A 15,770-nucleotide genomic window follows, 5' to 3' on the forward strand; every position below is an offset into this window, starting at 1 on the left:
ATTGGTTAGAAAATAGAGAACTGTAGGGAATTGACTCTTGAGAAATCAGCAGAGGAATCCATGTATTATGCGGTGGTCCAATCAATTGTTAGATTGTGATATTTGGAATATGTCCAAATTTAGATTCTTAAAGAGCTTAATTTTCATAATTTCGTAAAATTACTATTAAACTACCCCAACTATTATTTCTCCATTCAAGTCATTCAGCACAGGATTCCGCCCTTAAAAGCTGATTTGATTGATTTTCTATTTTTATTTATTTATTTAGAAAAAGGCTATTTATGTAAAAAAAAATTTAATATCAAAACACAAATATGATTAATTACAGCTCCATTTGTTTTATAGACCATTCTTTTTTATTTTTTGATTAATGTTTTCCACACAAAACTGGATAGTAAAATATATTTTTTCATTAAAAAAATTTTTTAAATTATTTTTTTGAATATTATTTTTATACTTTTATAAACTTATATATTTTAATCGATATGTTAATTGCATCAGTTGTTTTGGTGGCATTAACTATTATCCAAGGTGACAGTTATTGATGAGAAATTTAATTAACTAGTTATTGGTTAAATCGTTATTATTATTTTAATTAAATATTAAATATTTAATAATAATTTATAATATTTTAAAAAATAATAATAAAATAATTATTTTTAAATATCTATAGTGTAATAATATAAAAATTATTTTAAAAATATTTATTAATTAATTTTAGTTTTATATAATTTAATAATATAATTGAAATTACTATTTTTAAGATTAAATTTATTTTATAATTAAAAATTAATTTATTCTAAAAATAATATTAAGATATAATTTTTAAAATTAAAATTATTATTTAATTAAAAAATTAATTTATTAATTAATATAATATTAAAATATAATTAATATACTATTTTTAGAATATGTTTAGTCTTATTATTTTATTAAAAAATTATTTATTAATTAATATAGTATTAAAATATAATAAATATGCTTTTAAGAATTAAAGTTAGTTTTTAATTAGAAATGTAATTTATTAATCAATAAATTAATAAAAATTATAAAATTAACACATAAATTTAAATTTTATATATCTAAGATAATACACATGTCAAAATAAAAATTCTACATATTAAAAATTAAATATATATGTCAAAAAATTTAGATTTAAAAAAATAATATATATTAATATATAGATTTATGTGATTTTTACATATTTACTATAAATCTAAAATATTAAATTTTAATAAAAATTTATATTCAAATTTTATATATAAAAGAATATTTTCTGGACATCAGACTCAAAAGTAAGTAGGAGTTTTTATGAGCTGTTTTATATATAACCGAACAACTAAAAATACATTTTCTAACGAGTCTATGAAACAAAATGGAGGTTGCTTGAAACTTATCTTGATTTATATTAGAAATATATAAATAAAATAAAATTAAAAAATAAATTTATAAAGAAAATTAATAATAGAGGATCCGAGACCCGAAAGAAAGCACATCTTGTTTCTCAACAGTCATCAATGCTTTGTCGGACCTCCTCCATTTGCATCCACACTTTTCACCAGCTCTTCTTCTCTTCTTCAAATCGCTCTCCTTCTCTCCCCCTCTCTCTCTCTCTCTCTCTCTCTCTCTCTCTCTCTCTCTGTCTCTACATAGTTAGATACATAGATATATAAAAGGTAATTTTTATTGCTACACGATTTTACAATTGCAATTAGCTCGATTTCTATCACTTGATCGTTTCTGGATCAGATTGCTTCTTTTCTCTATATGATAGTTTTGTTTTTGTATTAGCATCTGTTTTGTAGCTCCGATTAGAGCAATTTCTTTGTTTAGCTGCTAAAAATATATAAAAAGAATCATGTAAAACCGAAGGAATTGATGTCTTCTAGTGTTCAATGTTTTATCTAATTGTTTTTCTCTCTATCATGTGAAGAATTAGGGCTTCTGGATTTAAGCTATTTCCGCTGTAGGTCAAGAATAGTGCCATTTGATTTAGGACTTGATGTCAATTTGTTGATGAAATTACCTGTTGAGTTTGAGCTAGTAGTTGTAAGTTTCCAGTTATGTGTAAATAAATTCTCTTTGTCAATGAAGTAGTTCTGATTTGTATAATAATGTGAACTTCACTGGGCTAATGGATGGTTAATAAGGACTTGGAAATGTTTTTGCAGGTTTTGATATTGAGGGTGTGAGAATTAGGGGTTTGGCAAGATGACGATGAATGAGCGGAAGACAATTGACCTAGAGCAAGGATGGGAATTTATGCAAAAGGGGATAACTAAGCTGAAGAACATCCTAGAAGGATTGCCTGAGCCACAGTTCAGCTCTGAGGACTACATGATGCTCTATACGTATCCATTTTTTTGTATATTTTGATCGGTCTATGTTTTCATATGATTGCTCGTACTACTGGTTTTATCATTGTTTTTCCCTTAATTTTTTTTTATAGAACCATTTACAACATGTGTACTCAGAAACCACCTCATGACTACTCCCAACAACTGTATGACAAGTACCGTGAGTCTTTCGAAGAATACATTACTTCAACGGTGAGGGTTATTTAAATTGAGTTTCTTACTTTTCTCTACAATATGCATGATCAAAGTCATTTTATTGTATTGTATATTATTTAAGATGCACGATATTTATTTAGGATTTTATTATTGTTTATTGCTTTTAGAATTTCTTAGGCATGCATGTAGATCCATAATTATAGATGAATTATGGTTTCTCTTTTAAGGTTCATTTGTATCATTTGAAGCTCTCATTTGCTTTAGTTGTTAGATTCTTTTCGTTATTTTTTAATATGATTTTTTCTTTTCAGGTATTGCCATCTTTAAGAGAGAAGCATGATGAGTTTATGTTGAGAGAGCTTGTGAAAAGGTGGGCAAACCATAAAGTTATGGTAAGGTGGCTTTCTCGTTTCTTCCACTACCTCGACCGTTACTTTATTGCTCGGAGGTCACTTCCACCCCTGAATGAAGTTGGACTCACTTGCTTCCGTGATCTGGTATGTAACCAGTGTTCATGTTTTCTTTTCATATTGTTTCATTTTGCAGGATATTCTTTCTTCTCATGCTTGTTGAACCATAATCATACATGTTTTCTTTTTTTCATCTACTTTCCAGTATATGCTTTACCATAAATCATATTGTAAATTATGGTGTACATCTTTTAATTTCAGGTCTACCAGGAATTAAATGCTAAAGTGAGGGATGCTGTAATATCTCTGGTATTGTCACATTGCTTTTTCTTGAATGTATGGTCTGTTATTTTGTTATTGGATAAGCTTAGATAAAAGAATTCTTTGGCTTCAGATTGACCAAGAGCGTGAAGGAGAGCAGATTGACCGAGCTTTACTAAAGAATGTTTTGGATATTTTTGTTGAGATTGGGATGGGGCAAATGGATTACTATGAGAATGACTTTGAAGTGGCCATGCTTAAAGATACAGGTTCTTATTATTCCCGTAAGGCATCAAACTGGATATTAGAAGATTCTTGTCCAGATTATATGTTAAAAGTAAGTTTAAGTTGGATATTTCTTTTTATGGATAAAATAGAATTGTTTGCTCATGTTAATTCTGATACACTTTGTGGGTGATCCTAGGCTGAGGAGTGTTTAAAACGAGAGAAAGATAGGGTTTCACATTACTTACACTCAAGTAGTGAGCCAAAGTTGCTTGAGGTTAGTGGTTTTTGTTTTGATTTACTCATGTGTAATATTGCATAATTCTTACTTATCTTTTCCCTAGACACTGAATACATAAGAAGACCAGCGCACATCCTTAGTTAAATAAATTTCAATTTCTTAGTCAGTCTCTCTGTTTTGTATTTTCTAGAAAGTTCAATACGAGCTGTTGTCTGTATTTGCAAACCAACTGCTTGAAAAAGAGCACTCTGGGTGCCATGCGCTGCTTAGGGATGACAAGGTATGAATGAGCTATTATATACTTTTTGATGACTTTTCTGCTTGGTTTACTTGCAAATTAGGCCATTATCGTTATTTTTTTCTAAATTCTGTTTTAGGTGGAAGATTTATCACGAATGTTCAGGCTCTTTTCTAAAATTCCTCGAGGCTTAGATCCTGTTTCCAGCATATTTAAGCAGGTCCGTAGCTTTCATATACTCTTTATTTGGTCATGAGTTCTTGGATCCATCAGTTAATTCTAACCGACCCTCCTTGACCAGCACGTTACTGCCGAAGGTACAGCTTTGGTCAAACTAGCTGAAGATGCAGCAAGCAATAAGAAGGCATGTATCTCTATTATTCTTATTTTTACCATATAACATGAGAGCTCCTAGGAGATTCTGTTTTCTCTTCATTGTCACTGTAGGAATCCTCTCCCCCCACCTCCCCATCCTCCGACCGCTACTCCCTCATGATTGCATGACAAAATAAAAATACAATAAAAAGCTTTCTATTCCATGTGTTCTTTTCTGGTTGATATTCTTATGGAGTTTTCTGTACTAAGATCTTGTAGTTATGGACTGATGATTGTTAAATCATTAGGATCTCTAATAATTAATTCTATGATAAGTGTAACAATAGTGTTTTACAATATGATACTCAGTCATTGTTTTCCCCCTTTTTCAGCTTACTATTACTTCCAATGTTAGACTTTAGTGTCTGTTTATCTGAAACACCTCATGTGTAAGCTGGTTATGAGTTAGTTGTTGGATTCATTTAAAAACTAATGGACATTTCAATATGTAATTTTCTGATTTTTCTTTTAAGTTTATATTTCTATTTTATTTGGTAAGCTTAGATGTGTACTTTGCAATATTTACTTCTTCAAAATGGTTGTATACTCTCATTTTTTCATTACCAATCTAACTGTTCATGGGAATTATGTTGCTCCATAGGGTCCTTCTCTTCATGTGATTCTAATGTTCGAGTTCTTTCTGTTTTCTTTTTTCTTTATAGGCAGAGAAAAGGGATGTTGTTGGTTTACAAGAACAGGTAAGACTATCACTTTATACATTAGGATGAAATATGTTATTGAAATGGTTGGGTACTTAATCTGTTAGTATTCAGGTTTTTGTAAGGAAGGTTATTGAGCTGCATGACAAATACTTGGCATATGTGAATGATTGTTTCCAGAATCACACCCTTTTCCACAAGGTAGACCATCATTTATAATATCATGTTTGATCTATTCATTCATAGCGTATAGATTTTGACTTTTCAGTCTACTTGTCTAGGCGCTGAAAGAAGCTTTTGAAGTCTTCTGCAATAAGGGAGTTGCTGGAAGTTCTAGTGCAGAACTATTAGCCACCTTTTGTGATAATATTCTTAAGAAAGGCGGGAGTGAGAAACTAAGTGATGAAGCCATTGAGGAAACACTTGAGAAGGTGTAGTATGCTTTCATCATAGAGATTGAATATACAGTTTTGTTATTTCAATTTTTTGTTTAATGGTTTAATTCTCTGTTGATATCCACAGGTGGTAAAGCTGCTTGCTTATATTAGTGACAAGGACTTGTTCGCGGAATTTTATAGGTAAGTTTTATCATTTTTAAATGAATAGATGTTTTAATTGGATTTCTTGTGGAAAATTTTCAATTGAGATATAATATCGTTGCTTTCTTGGTTACTGGCAGAAAAAAGCTTGCACGGCGTCTTCTATTCGATAAGAGTGCTAATGATGACCATGAGAGAAGCATTTTGACCAAGCTGAAGCAGCAATGTGGTGGCCAGTTCACCTCAAAGATGGAGGGGATGGTCAGTTGCCTTTTCTAGTCCTGTACTGATCAAAAGTTTACATGGGGTGTCTTATCTCTGTTTTCTGATTAATATTTTAATAAACCTTTCTCATAATTGATTTTCTCTTCTAGGTAACGGATTTGACATTAGCACGGGAAAACCAAACCAGTTTTGAAGAGTATCTAAGCAATAATCCGAATGCAAATCCGGGGATTGACTTGACAGTTACTGTTTTAACTACCGGGTTCTGGCCAAGTTACAAGTCCTTTGATTTGAATCTTCCAGCAGAGATGGTATGCTTGTTTATTTTGTTTAAGTCAGAATGTTGGTATGTTGGTAGAGCTGCTAACACTTTTCTTTACTGCTGCTTTAGGTTAAGTGCGTTGAAGTTTTTAGGGAATTCTATCAAACAAAAACAAAGCACAGAAAACTTACATGGATTTACTCATTGGGCACTTGTAACCTTATTGGGAAATTTGAACCCAAAACCATGGAGCTGATTGTGACAACCTATCAGGTAAAATGTTTATGAAGTTAATCTCTGATATTTGTCAATTTATTCATTCTAACTATATAACAGAAGAATGGAACCTATATTGATTCTTCATTATTGAGACTAATATTGAATAATTTTATTTCTTTAAATAGGCTTCTGCATTGTTGCTTTTCAATTCTTCTGATAGATTGAGTTATTCGGAGATCATGACTCAATTAAATTTGACCGATGATGACGTTGTTAGATTGCTTCATTCTTTGTCATGTGCAAAGTATAAGATTCTAAACAAAGAGCCAAATACAAAATCTATATCTCCTACTGATTACTTTGAATTTAACTCCAAGTTCACTGACAAGATGAGGAGGATCAAGGTAACTGAAACTTTTCACCATATTTCATTTCAAAATCACCTGTTCTGTATCAGGGGAGTGAGAATGTATTAACTTCCTTCAACTTGTAGATTCCTCTTCCTCCTGTGGATGAGAAGAAGAAAGTAATTGAAGATGTTGACAAGGATAGGCGGTATGCTATTGATGCCTCAATTGTGCGCATCATGAAGAGCCGGAAAGTTTTAGGCCACCAGCAACTGGTTCTGGAATGTGTTGAGCAGTTGGGTCGCATGTTCAAGGTTTATACTTAATAGGACACTTGCACTCTGGTGATCTATATTTCATTTCCTATTCTATCTTAGGTCAGCTATTTAAATTTGATTGTTATTTTCCAGCCTGACTTCAAGGCAATTAAGAAACGGATTGAAGACCTGATTACAAGAGACTATCTGGAGAGGGACAAAGATAATCCTAATTTGTTCAGATACTTGGCTTAACATGGCCTGGTCGGTCGGTTATCCATGAATAATGAAGTGGTGACTACAGATGCTGCAATTTGCACCAAAAGAAAGACTGCACACAGTTGAAGTAGCTCAAGAAATTACATATAAATGGCATTAATTGAGTGCCCCTTTCGGTGATTTCATAGAAGCAGGGGCTGAGGCTGATTGTACATTTTGCCTTCAGAGCCCAGGTATGAACTACTTCTGTAGATTGTGCACCCATGTCGGAGAACTGTAATTGATTCCATAATGAGGTCCGATGCCAGTACCGATAGGACCATTCTGTATCTTGTCTTTTTATTACTGCAAGTTCATTGCATCACTTGGTGCCTGTTTGTTAATTATTTCCTTGCTGCACCCATTGGAAGAAGAGAAAGATGTAATTTGATTTTACTTGCATTATGTTTTGATTGCCAGTTTTAGAAACTATCAAGAGAATGATTGGTTTTGAATGTGGACATCATAGTTCCTGCATTTTGTGTATATTCTTTTTCAAATGGAACACTGGATTCCTTTTCTTTAATTCGATGAGCAAGTTAATTATCAAATTTTATTAGTTTTCTTTTTTCTTCTCTCTTTCTTTTAAAGGATTTACCTGGATTTGGATGGAGCTGCTCTAGTACCCATTAGAAACGATAATCAACAAGCCTTTTTTGCTGATATTTTAAGTTGTCCAGTTCAAAGAGAACTTGGAAGTTTAAAGTTGAGGAAAAAGGACCTCTCAATGGATGTGTAATTGTTACACCTCTTACTGGGAGTTGATTCCTCCAATGGATGGATACCTTCTTATAATATCATACTTGCTTAACGTTCTGCTTGGTATGTGATGCTCCCCTTTTTATAATTCTACAGCACTGTAATTGACATATGATTACATTTTGGTATAGTTCTCTGCCCATAATGCAATCTAAAATTCACAAGTCATTCGGCTTTTAACTAAATCACATCAAATTTTACATTGAAAAATCACTCCATTTTAATTTAGGTTTTTTTTTTTTAAATATCAAATCTAATAATTTTTTTGCTATTTTCGACATAGTAGCACTTTTAATGGAACAATAATTACAAGAAATTCTTAAAATTTTATTCTTCTTTAGACAATTTAGATAATTGAAAGTTGGAATTTAAAATTGAAATAGATAAGTTTTTATAGACATATATATATATATATATATATATAAGAACTTCTTAGTCTTAGGCTTCATAAATATTGCTCTAATTCCTAAAATGAAAGAAAGCAATGGAATTTTAGAATTCGTCTATTAAAAATAATAAATTTCAAATTCTTAGAAATTATAAAATTTGAGAATTATGAGTTAAATTCTCAAACAACTTATATTTTTATGAAAAAAATCAGACACTTGATAAATGTGAAGCCAAATAGAGAGAAAACTGATAAGGGGTTATCATTGGCCATAGCAAGAAAATTGAATTTTCTTCTCTAAAGACATGAACTTTTTCTCTCCCTCTCTCTGTATTTAGGTTATTATTCTCTAATAGAATAGTATTTCATAGCATAATTATGTTTATACTCATCAGCTGCTAAAATTCATTTCTATAAACATAATGATTTACCATATACATACACTAAATATTAATATTCTAACTACAATAATATAAACAAGTCTATCAAAGTAATTATAAATTATCTTTATTTTAAAAGTAAATTGAATTGATTGCTTTAAAACCCAATTTCATATGCCTTTGAGAAAATATCAATATCAATGCAAGACTTTTGAGAATGACATAAAAGAAAAAGCATAGCATCAGATAAGTTTTAAGTCTCTTTTGTACGAAGTTATTTCTTTTTTGAGGACTAAGGCCATGCGCATGCACTTGAGATTTGATAGCTTCACATTTGTAGTTTTCTTTTTTCTTTTTTTTACTCATACCAACTAGAGTTGCTTATGTTTTTTTTTTTATTATTATTTTTTTATATTTATACACTAAATCAATAAATGATTAACATATATTTATTATATTTAAGGCGATGATTAATATATATTTATTATATTTAAGGATTAGTTCAAATGACAAAACTGTTTGCTTTTAGGAGTGACTCTCTTCCTCACTAGTTGAGTTTTCGATTTTATAGCCGATGTAAAAAAAACTAACTACTTCATATTGTGTAATTCACGGCCTATTAACCATCTTTTCTAAAAAATATATAAATATATTTATTAATTATAAATAAAATATATATTAATTATTAAATATTAAAATATAAACACAAAGTCCTAAATGTAGGTAAAAAATATATATCCATAATATCGATGTCGGATATGCATATCTATTTCACATTTCCACTCCTACAAATACTTTGATGCAATTGTTTAATGCATTTGCGGCCCCTTCTTACTTCGTGCTTTTTGTCATTTACTTTTGGACTTTCACTGCGACCATTTTAATATCTAATTTTCATGATTATTGAACTTTTTCATGGATTAATTCTTTTAAACATTAAATGCCAACATTTTAAAGATAGATAAATATATAAAACTTTTCATTTTAATAAAGCATAGTCTTGTCTTGAACACACTTTAGTAAAGTGATCAAACAAAGCCAATATGGTTGCTGAGAGGAAAAAGAAAAAGGGACAAACCATAACCCCAGAAAAACAATCTGTTAGCAGATAACTTTTACTTGAAATGTGTTAGCAAAGTGGCATGGTTGAACAGAAAAAGGAATTCTGACCATCTGAAGATGGCTGAAACAGTGAGAACCAATGCAGTCAGCAGTAAACCTGAGGGAGAGACGTAGAAGAATAGGATTAGAATTATTATCTATTATCTACACTCATAATGTGCTAATTTCTCAAGGCTTTTATGTAAGTGCTCTGTTCCTTATTTTATCCTTCTCTTTGCTTTTGTCTTTTTTTCTTTTTCCAGTTTTTTCTTTTCATGTTTAAGAATAAAATCTTTGTTCACCATCTTTTCTAGATTCTTGGTACCATATTTCCACACTTTCTTTTTATATATATACAGCTGACTTCCTCATGCTAATTCATTTTGTACCAAAAGTTATACTCTGTCGGTGCCTCCTGTGGTTATTTTACACAAGTAGTGAATCATATGCACCTATTGTGTTTATGGTGAATATAGACTTTTTAAATAAGACATTACTGAGTGTCACGCTTTCTTAATTATTTCTCCATGAAAAATTACTATGGAAGGATAGTAATATTGGTTATGGTGACCACATTGATAAAGTATGGTAACATAGGTTGTTGGTAGCTGAAGAATTGTAGGCAGTGGTCCAGTAGTGCTTCTCAAGAAGTAATATCATCCTCAATTAAGGGCATTCTAGAGAGAGAGAGAGAGAGAGATGAAACCAAAAAGAAAGACAGATTTTAGTGAGGGTGAGTGGAAAGAGAGGGCATATATGATTGAGACCACAGCAGCACAGGAGTAGAATAATTGTCTGTATGAACCTTTATTTACAGCAAGTACTAACTAGCTACTGTACAGTACCCCCTCACCTAACAGATAGCCATATACATTCCATCGTGTCCTTAGCTGCTGGGTCCTCACCTATTCACTGAAATTTACACTAACGATCATGATTCAGGAACAATCATTTGAAAAATAAAAACCCAACAAGCAGATATATGCATATACACATTTATATATGCTGAAGCTTTTTTATATGGTTAACTTTCAAGATTTGAGCTAAGTTTTGGCTTTGCTCTCCTATGACAGAAAGAATGAGGCCCGAGACAGGTATTCGAATTTCCAAGCGAGCTCAAAAACAATGTTAACTCTTTCTTTAGAAAAATTGTTGGATTGAAGACGCTGATGATTCAATAATTTCATAAACTTGAAATTTAGAGCAAGTCAGAGGCAAGTAGAATTGCAAAGCTATTAATTGAAAATAATTACTCTGCTGCGCCCTTACAAGTATATCCAAAAAGGAGGAGTTGCTCTTTATTTCTTTTTATATTATTATTAACTTTTTTTAACTAAGACAGTTAAAGAAAATAAGCATTAATCATATATAAGAGAATGCAGGCATCATTCTGCACACTTGTTTCCTTTTTGTTCGAAAGAAAAAAGGATTACAGAGGACAAGACTACACATCCCATCCCCACTTTAAGGTTTACGGGTGACTTTCGTTCGGATAAGGTTTGCCAGCGATTCATTCAGACATTTTGGTTTAATTTCAAATGCTCCATTACCAGTTCCATCACCAAGTCGACTTTCTAAGATATTATTTCTTGGGAAGTATGTTTGGGTGCGTTTAGCCAAATGAATCAGGTGTTGAACAGAAAATACCTTATTCGCTTGATTACCTCACACCTTTCCCGCCAAAATAAACGGCCAAGTTATCATTCAAAAGCCATTTTTATCGAAGATATCCGAAATTGCAAAGATTTTAATTCTGCAACCTTAAAGCACAGCTATTCATTGAAATCTGGGCTCTTAAGCAACACTTTCATTACCAATCATCTCATCAATTGCTATAAAAGACTTCAAAAGATCAGGTATGCGCATCAACTATTCGATGAAATGCCTGAACCAAACGTGGTATCATTTACTTCGCTCATGGCTGGCTATGTTGACATGGGTCGACCCAAATTTGCACTTTGGTTATATGGAAGAATGCCTGAGAGTTCAGTGGTGGCCAATGATTTCACTTTCGCAACAGTGATTAATGCGTGCTCCATGCTTGCTGATCTTGAAACTGGCAAGAAGGTCCATACCCATGTTGAGATTTTTGGGTTTCAAGGCAATCTTGTGGTGTCCTCTTCATTGGTTGATATGTATGGGAAATGCAATGATGTCGATGGAGCTAAGCGGGTCTTTGATTTGATGGATTATAAGAATGTTGTTTCATGGACTTCAATGATTGCAGCGTATGCACAGAATGCAAGAGGAAATGAAGCACTTGAAGTTTTTAGACAATTCAATTCTTTGGTGCAAGAAAGAAGTAACCATTTTATGTTGGCTAGTGTGATCAATGCTTGTGCAAGCTTGGGGAAGTTGGTCTCAGGGAAAGTTGCACATGGTGCAGTAATTCGCAGTGGTTATGAGGTAAATGATGTGGTTGCAAGTGCACTTGTCGACATGTATGCCAAATGTGGGTGTTTTAGTTACTCGGATAAGGTTTTTAGGCAAATTCCCAATCCTTCCATCATTCCATATACATCAATGATTGCGGGTGCTGCAAAGTATGGACTTGGAAAAGTCTCTCTTCAGCTCTTTGAAGATATGGTTCGTAGAAGAATAAAGCCAAATGATGTGACTTTCGTTGGGGTTTTGCATGCATGCAGCCATTCAGGACTTGTCAATGAAGGACTACAACACCTGAACTCCATGTATGGGAAACATGGAATAATGCCTGATGTAAAGCATTATACATGTGTTGTTGACATGCTCAGTCGTAGTGGCCGTCTAGATGAGGCTTACCAGTTAGCAAAATCTATTAGGGTGAATCCGAGTGAAGGAGCTCTCTTGTGGGGCACGCTTCTGTCAGCTAGTAGGCTTCAGGGACGAGTAGATGTAGCTGTTGAAGCCAGTAAGTGGTTGATTGAATCTAATCAACAAGTAGCAGGCACATATGTCACATTGTCAAACACTTACGCATTGGCCGGGGAGTGGGAGAATGCTTATTATCTTCGGTCTCAAATGAAGAGAGTAGGAGTTTACAAGGAACCCGGGTGCAGCTGGGTTGAGATTAAGGATTCAACTTATGTGTTCTACGCTGGCAATCTATCATGTGAAAGAGGGAATGAAGTCTTGAATTTTCTGAAGGAGTTGGAGAGGAGAATGAAGGAGAGGGGTTATGTAGGGGGAAGCATGGGATTAGTGTTTGTCGATGTGGAACAAGAGGCCAAGGAGGAAATTGTGAGTCTGCATAGTGAGAGGTTAGCCCTGGCCTTTGCGTTGCTTAGCATACCTAAAGGAATCACCGTTAGAGTAATGAAGAATTTGAGAATGTGCAAGGACTGTCATGAGGCTTTCAAACTGATTAGTGGGATTGTAGAGAGAGATTTTGTTGTAAGAGATATTAATAGATTTCATCATTTTGATAATGGATCTTGCTCTTGCAGGGACTTTTGGTAATACTTCCGACAGTGAGTGATGCATATAATAAAATTGATTTTTTTTAGACTAACATGAATTAATATATTTTAAGAAAATTGACAGAGACATCATAGTAATCATACTCACTGTATACCGAACCAATACCTTAGTGTTTCTCTTTTCCTGATGATCAGTAACCCATCATAACTTGTATTATCAATCTCTCTTTTTGGGCGTAAAAGTCTTGTTTTACATTGAGAAATATAATAAGTTGTTATTTATTTTAATCAATTTTTATGATTTTTTTAATGCATTATTCACTTAAATTTCTTTTATCAGAAATATGCCATAGCTTCTTGAATCTGCTGACATCTGAGCACTTCAATGATGTTAGGTTTCGAATACTTGTCAGAGTAGAATTCTAAAAAGGTGCATGTAATAGGGCCCCGGCATTAAGAATTATGCATTAAGAATTATGCAAGTTGTATGCTTTCTCCTCCTATAAATACAGGTCGTGTGACCTTTGAAACTACCAAGTAGTACCGCTTTTTAGTTTTCAACTTGATTATTTGGTATCTCTGAAAATTCTATTAGCATGGCTCCTGTTCCAAGTTTTCCCATCAAGGTTGGCCAAATTGATGATGTTCAAGAACTAAGAAAGGCTAAGCCAACAACAATTCCTGCAAGATTTGTTAGAGACATGACAGAGAGGCCAATACTAAACACAGCTCCATCTTCTCCTGATGATTTTCCTATCATTGATTTTTCAAGGCTTATAAAAGACAACCGAGATGAGTACTGCGGAAGTGAAATTTTGCAGCTTGCAAGAGCCTGTGAACAATGGGGTTTTTTTCAGGTAAAGCAAACAGGTACTGGTACACTACTTAATTGATATGAATTTGGCAAGCTAACATATTATGTTGTCCCATTTAGGTGATTAACCATGGAATTGATCTGAGTTTGCTTGAGAAAATAGAAGAGGTGGCCAGTGATTTTTTCATGCTACCTTTAGAGGAGAAGCAAAAGTATCCAATGGCACCAGGAACTGTTCAAGGGTATGGACAGGCCTTTGTTTTCTCTGAGGACCAAAAGCTGGATTGGTGCAATATGTTTGCTCTTGGGATTGAGCCACACTTTATAAGGAACCCAAAACTGTGGCCACTAAAGCCACCAAAATTCAGGTAAGTGTAGCATATATCGAGAGTATACTGGAGATTTTTCAAGGGTAACTAATTTAACATGCTACTTCTGCAGTGAAACTGTAGAGGAGTATTCAAGAGAAGTGAGAAAGTTGTGTCAGAATCTATTGAAGTACATAGCCATGACACTTGGCTTGAAAGCAGACATTTTCGAAGAGATGTTTGGGGTAGCTGTGCAAGCCATAAGAATGAATTACTACCCACCGTGTTCAAGACCTGATCTTGTCTTAGGCCTAAGTCCACATTCAGATGGCAGTGCCTTAACTGTGTTGCAGCAAGGAAAGGGTAGTAGCTCAGTTGGACTCCAAATCCTTAAGGACAACAAGTGGGTGCCTGTTCAGCCTGTTCCAAATGCATTAGTAATCAATATTGGCGACACTTTAGAAGTAAGAATCTTGAATTTTTCATTTTCATTTGAACTGTTTTGAGAATTGATGTTTATGTGGTTATGATCTGAGTGATCTTTTTTGATTATATACACATGCAGGTCCTAACAAATGGGAAATACAAAAGCGTGGAGCATAGGGCTGTGACTCATAAGGAAAAAGACCGTCTCTCTATTGTCACTTTCTATGCTCCAAGCTACGATATTGAGCTTGGACCAATGCCAGAACTGGTGGATGAAAACAACCCATGCAAGTATAGGAGGTACACTCATGGAGAGTACAATAAACACTATGTAACTAACAAGCTGCAAGGCAAGAAAACCCTGGAATTCGCAAAGATTAAAAGCTAAGGAATCTTCTTAAAAGAGGTCCCACTTAGTCCCCCAATCCTGGGGTACTAAAATAGTGATTAGAATTTTTTTATACTGTTGTTAGTGTTTCAGTTCCTAATGTATTATTCTATATTAGAATATGAGGCCATAGTCGGCTCTTGTATATATCAACCCATGATGGACTGCACTATTCAATATTCATGTGTTTTAACTCATAAACTTGTATTAGCCCATACTAATTAGTGGAAGCTTGTGGGGTCTTTGTGTTTATGAGCATTTCTTGTCCAGTTGTGTTTGATTCTGTTGAAAAAACAAGTATATGGGAAAACAATATCAGAACAGTAGAAGATGCTACTTTTAACTGTTTCTTTTTGGTAATCAAGATTCCTAACGGGGAAAGAAGCTAACAATCATGTAGGTACCTAAAGCACCACCACCCCCATAATTCTGAAAGAATCAAACCAAGGAAACGGACAAAATCATCGGTCTTCCATTCTTCAGGGGAAAAGAGAGAATTCTTTTTCTTAGTGGTCACTGGTCAGAGAGAGGAGAGCCCCACACATTCTAAGTTGTTGATATAATTGGAGTGAAGGGAAGCACTAGGCAAGCAACTTGTTGTGATGGGTTTTTGATGATTCAAAGCTGAAAGGACATTTAGGTGCTAACAATAAGCAGAGGAGCACAAAGAAGAGCTCTAGCATGCATGACATAAGATGTCAGGTAAACAGGAGATACAAGATCAACTTGTTTTTGCCAAATGATCACATCATAAACATACAAGCAGTAGTTTCTTTTTC

General features: G+C 33.4%; 3 protein-coding genes across 4 annotated transcripts; all 3 read left to right on the forward strand.

The window, feature by feature from the left end:
* Nucleotides 1-1,481: 1,481 nt before the first annotated feature.
* On the forward strand, nt 1,482-7,555 carry LOC8262419 (cullin-1). Of its 2 annotated transcripts, none has more exons than XM_002516853.4 (20): nt 1,482-1,676; nt 2,172-2,351; nt 2,450-2,549; nt 2,825-3,010; nt 3,185-3,232; nt 3,318-3,521; nt 3,609-3,686; nt 3,841-3,930; nt 4,028-4,108; nt 4,190-4,252; nt 4,926-4,961; nt 5,037-5,123; nt 5,204-5,353; nt 5,445-5,500; nt 5,602-5,722; nt 5,836-5,997; nt 6,078-6,221; nt 6,353-6,571; nt 6,661-6,828; nt 6,925-7,555. In XM_002516853.4, exons 2-20 carry the CDS (start codon nt 2,212-2,214, stop codon nt 7,024-7,026), a joined length of 2,235 nt encoding a protein of 744 aa, XP_002516899.1. In that variant the 5' UTR covers nt 1,482-1,676; nt 2,172-2,211; the 3' UTR covers nt 7,027-7,555. The 2 variants fall into 2 exon arrangements, with proteins under 2 accessions (XP_002516899.1, XP_015573363.1); XM_015717877.3 differs by lacking the exon at nt 1,482-1,676 and adding an exon at nt 1,900-2,049.
* A 3,064-nt stretch (nt 7,556-10,619) lies between these two features.
* LOC8262418 (pentatricopeptide repeat-containing protein At4g15720) lies at nt 10,620-13,240 on the forward strand. The gene has a single exon (XM_025156952.2). The coding sequence runs from the start codon at nt 11,278-11,280 to the stop codon at nt 13,093-13,095; it is 1,818 nt and encodes a 605-aa protein (XP_025012720.2). The 5' UTR covers nt 10,620-11,277; the 3' UTR covers nt 13,096-13,240.
* Nucleotides 13,241-13,497: 257 nt separating this feature from the next.
* LOC8262417 (protein SRG1) lies at nt 13,498-15,770 on the forward strand. Its single transcript, XM_002516851.4, has 4 exons — nt 13,498-13,912; nt 13,990-14,237; nt 14,311-14,641; nt 14,743-15,770. The coding sequence occupies exons 1-4, from the start codon at nt 13,652-13,654 to the stop codon at nt 14,989-14,991; spliced, it is 1,089 nt and encodes a 362-aa protein (XP_002516897.2). The 5' UTR covers nt 13,498-13,651; the 3' UTR covers nt 14,992-15,770.

The sequence above is a fragment of the Ricinus communis genome, chromosome 9 (genome assembly GCF_019578655.1).
Source record: "Ricinus communis isolate WT05 ecotype wild-type chromosome 9, ASM1957865v1, whole genome shotgun sequence".
Lineage (NCBI taxonomy): Eukaryota > Viridiplantae > Streptophyta > Magnoliopsida > Malpighiales > Euphorbiaceae > Ricinus > Ricinus communis.

Excerpts from the sequence above, each read along its gene's own strand:
- LOC8262418 (XM_025156952.2), top strand. The coding sequence starts at position 11,278 with ATGAATCAGGTGTTGAACAGAAAATACCTTATTCGCTTGATTACCTCA.
- LOC8262417 (XM_002516851.4), top strand. The coding sequence starts at position 13,652 with ATGGCTCCTGTTCCAAGTTTTCCCATCAAGGTTGGCCAAATTGATGAT. Across the intron at positions 13,913-13,989 it reads AACAATGGGGTTTTTTTCAG|GTGATTAACCATGGAATTGA; the intron begins GTAAAGCAAACA and ends TGTCCCATTTAG. Across the intron at positions 14,642-14,742 it reads ATATTGGCGACACTTTAGAA|GTCCTAACAAATGGGAAATA; the intron begins GTAAGAATCTTG and ends ATACACATGCAG.
- LOC8262419 (XM_002516853.4), top strand. The coding sequence starts at position 2,212 with ATGACGATGAATGAGCGGAAGACAATTGACCTAGAGCAAGGATGGGAA. Across the intron at positions 2,550-2,824 it reads AAGAATACATTACTTCAACG|GTATTGCCATCTTTAAGAGA; the intron begins GTGAGGGTTATT and ends TTTTCTTTTCAG. Across the intron at positions 5,723-5,835 it reads CCTCAAAGATGGAGGGGATG|GTAACGGATTTGACATTAGC; the intron begins GTCAGTTGCCTT and ends TTTCTCTTCTAG.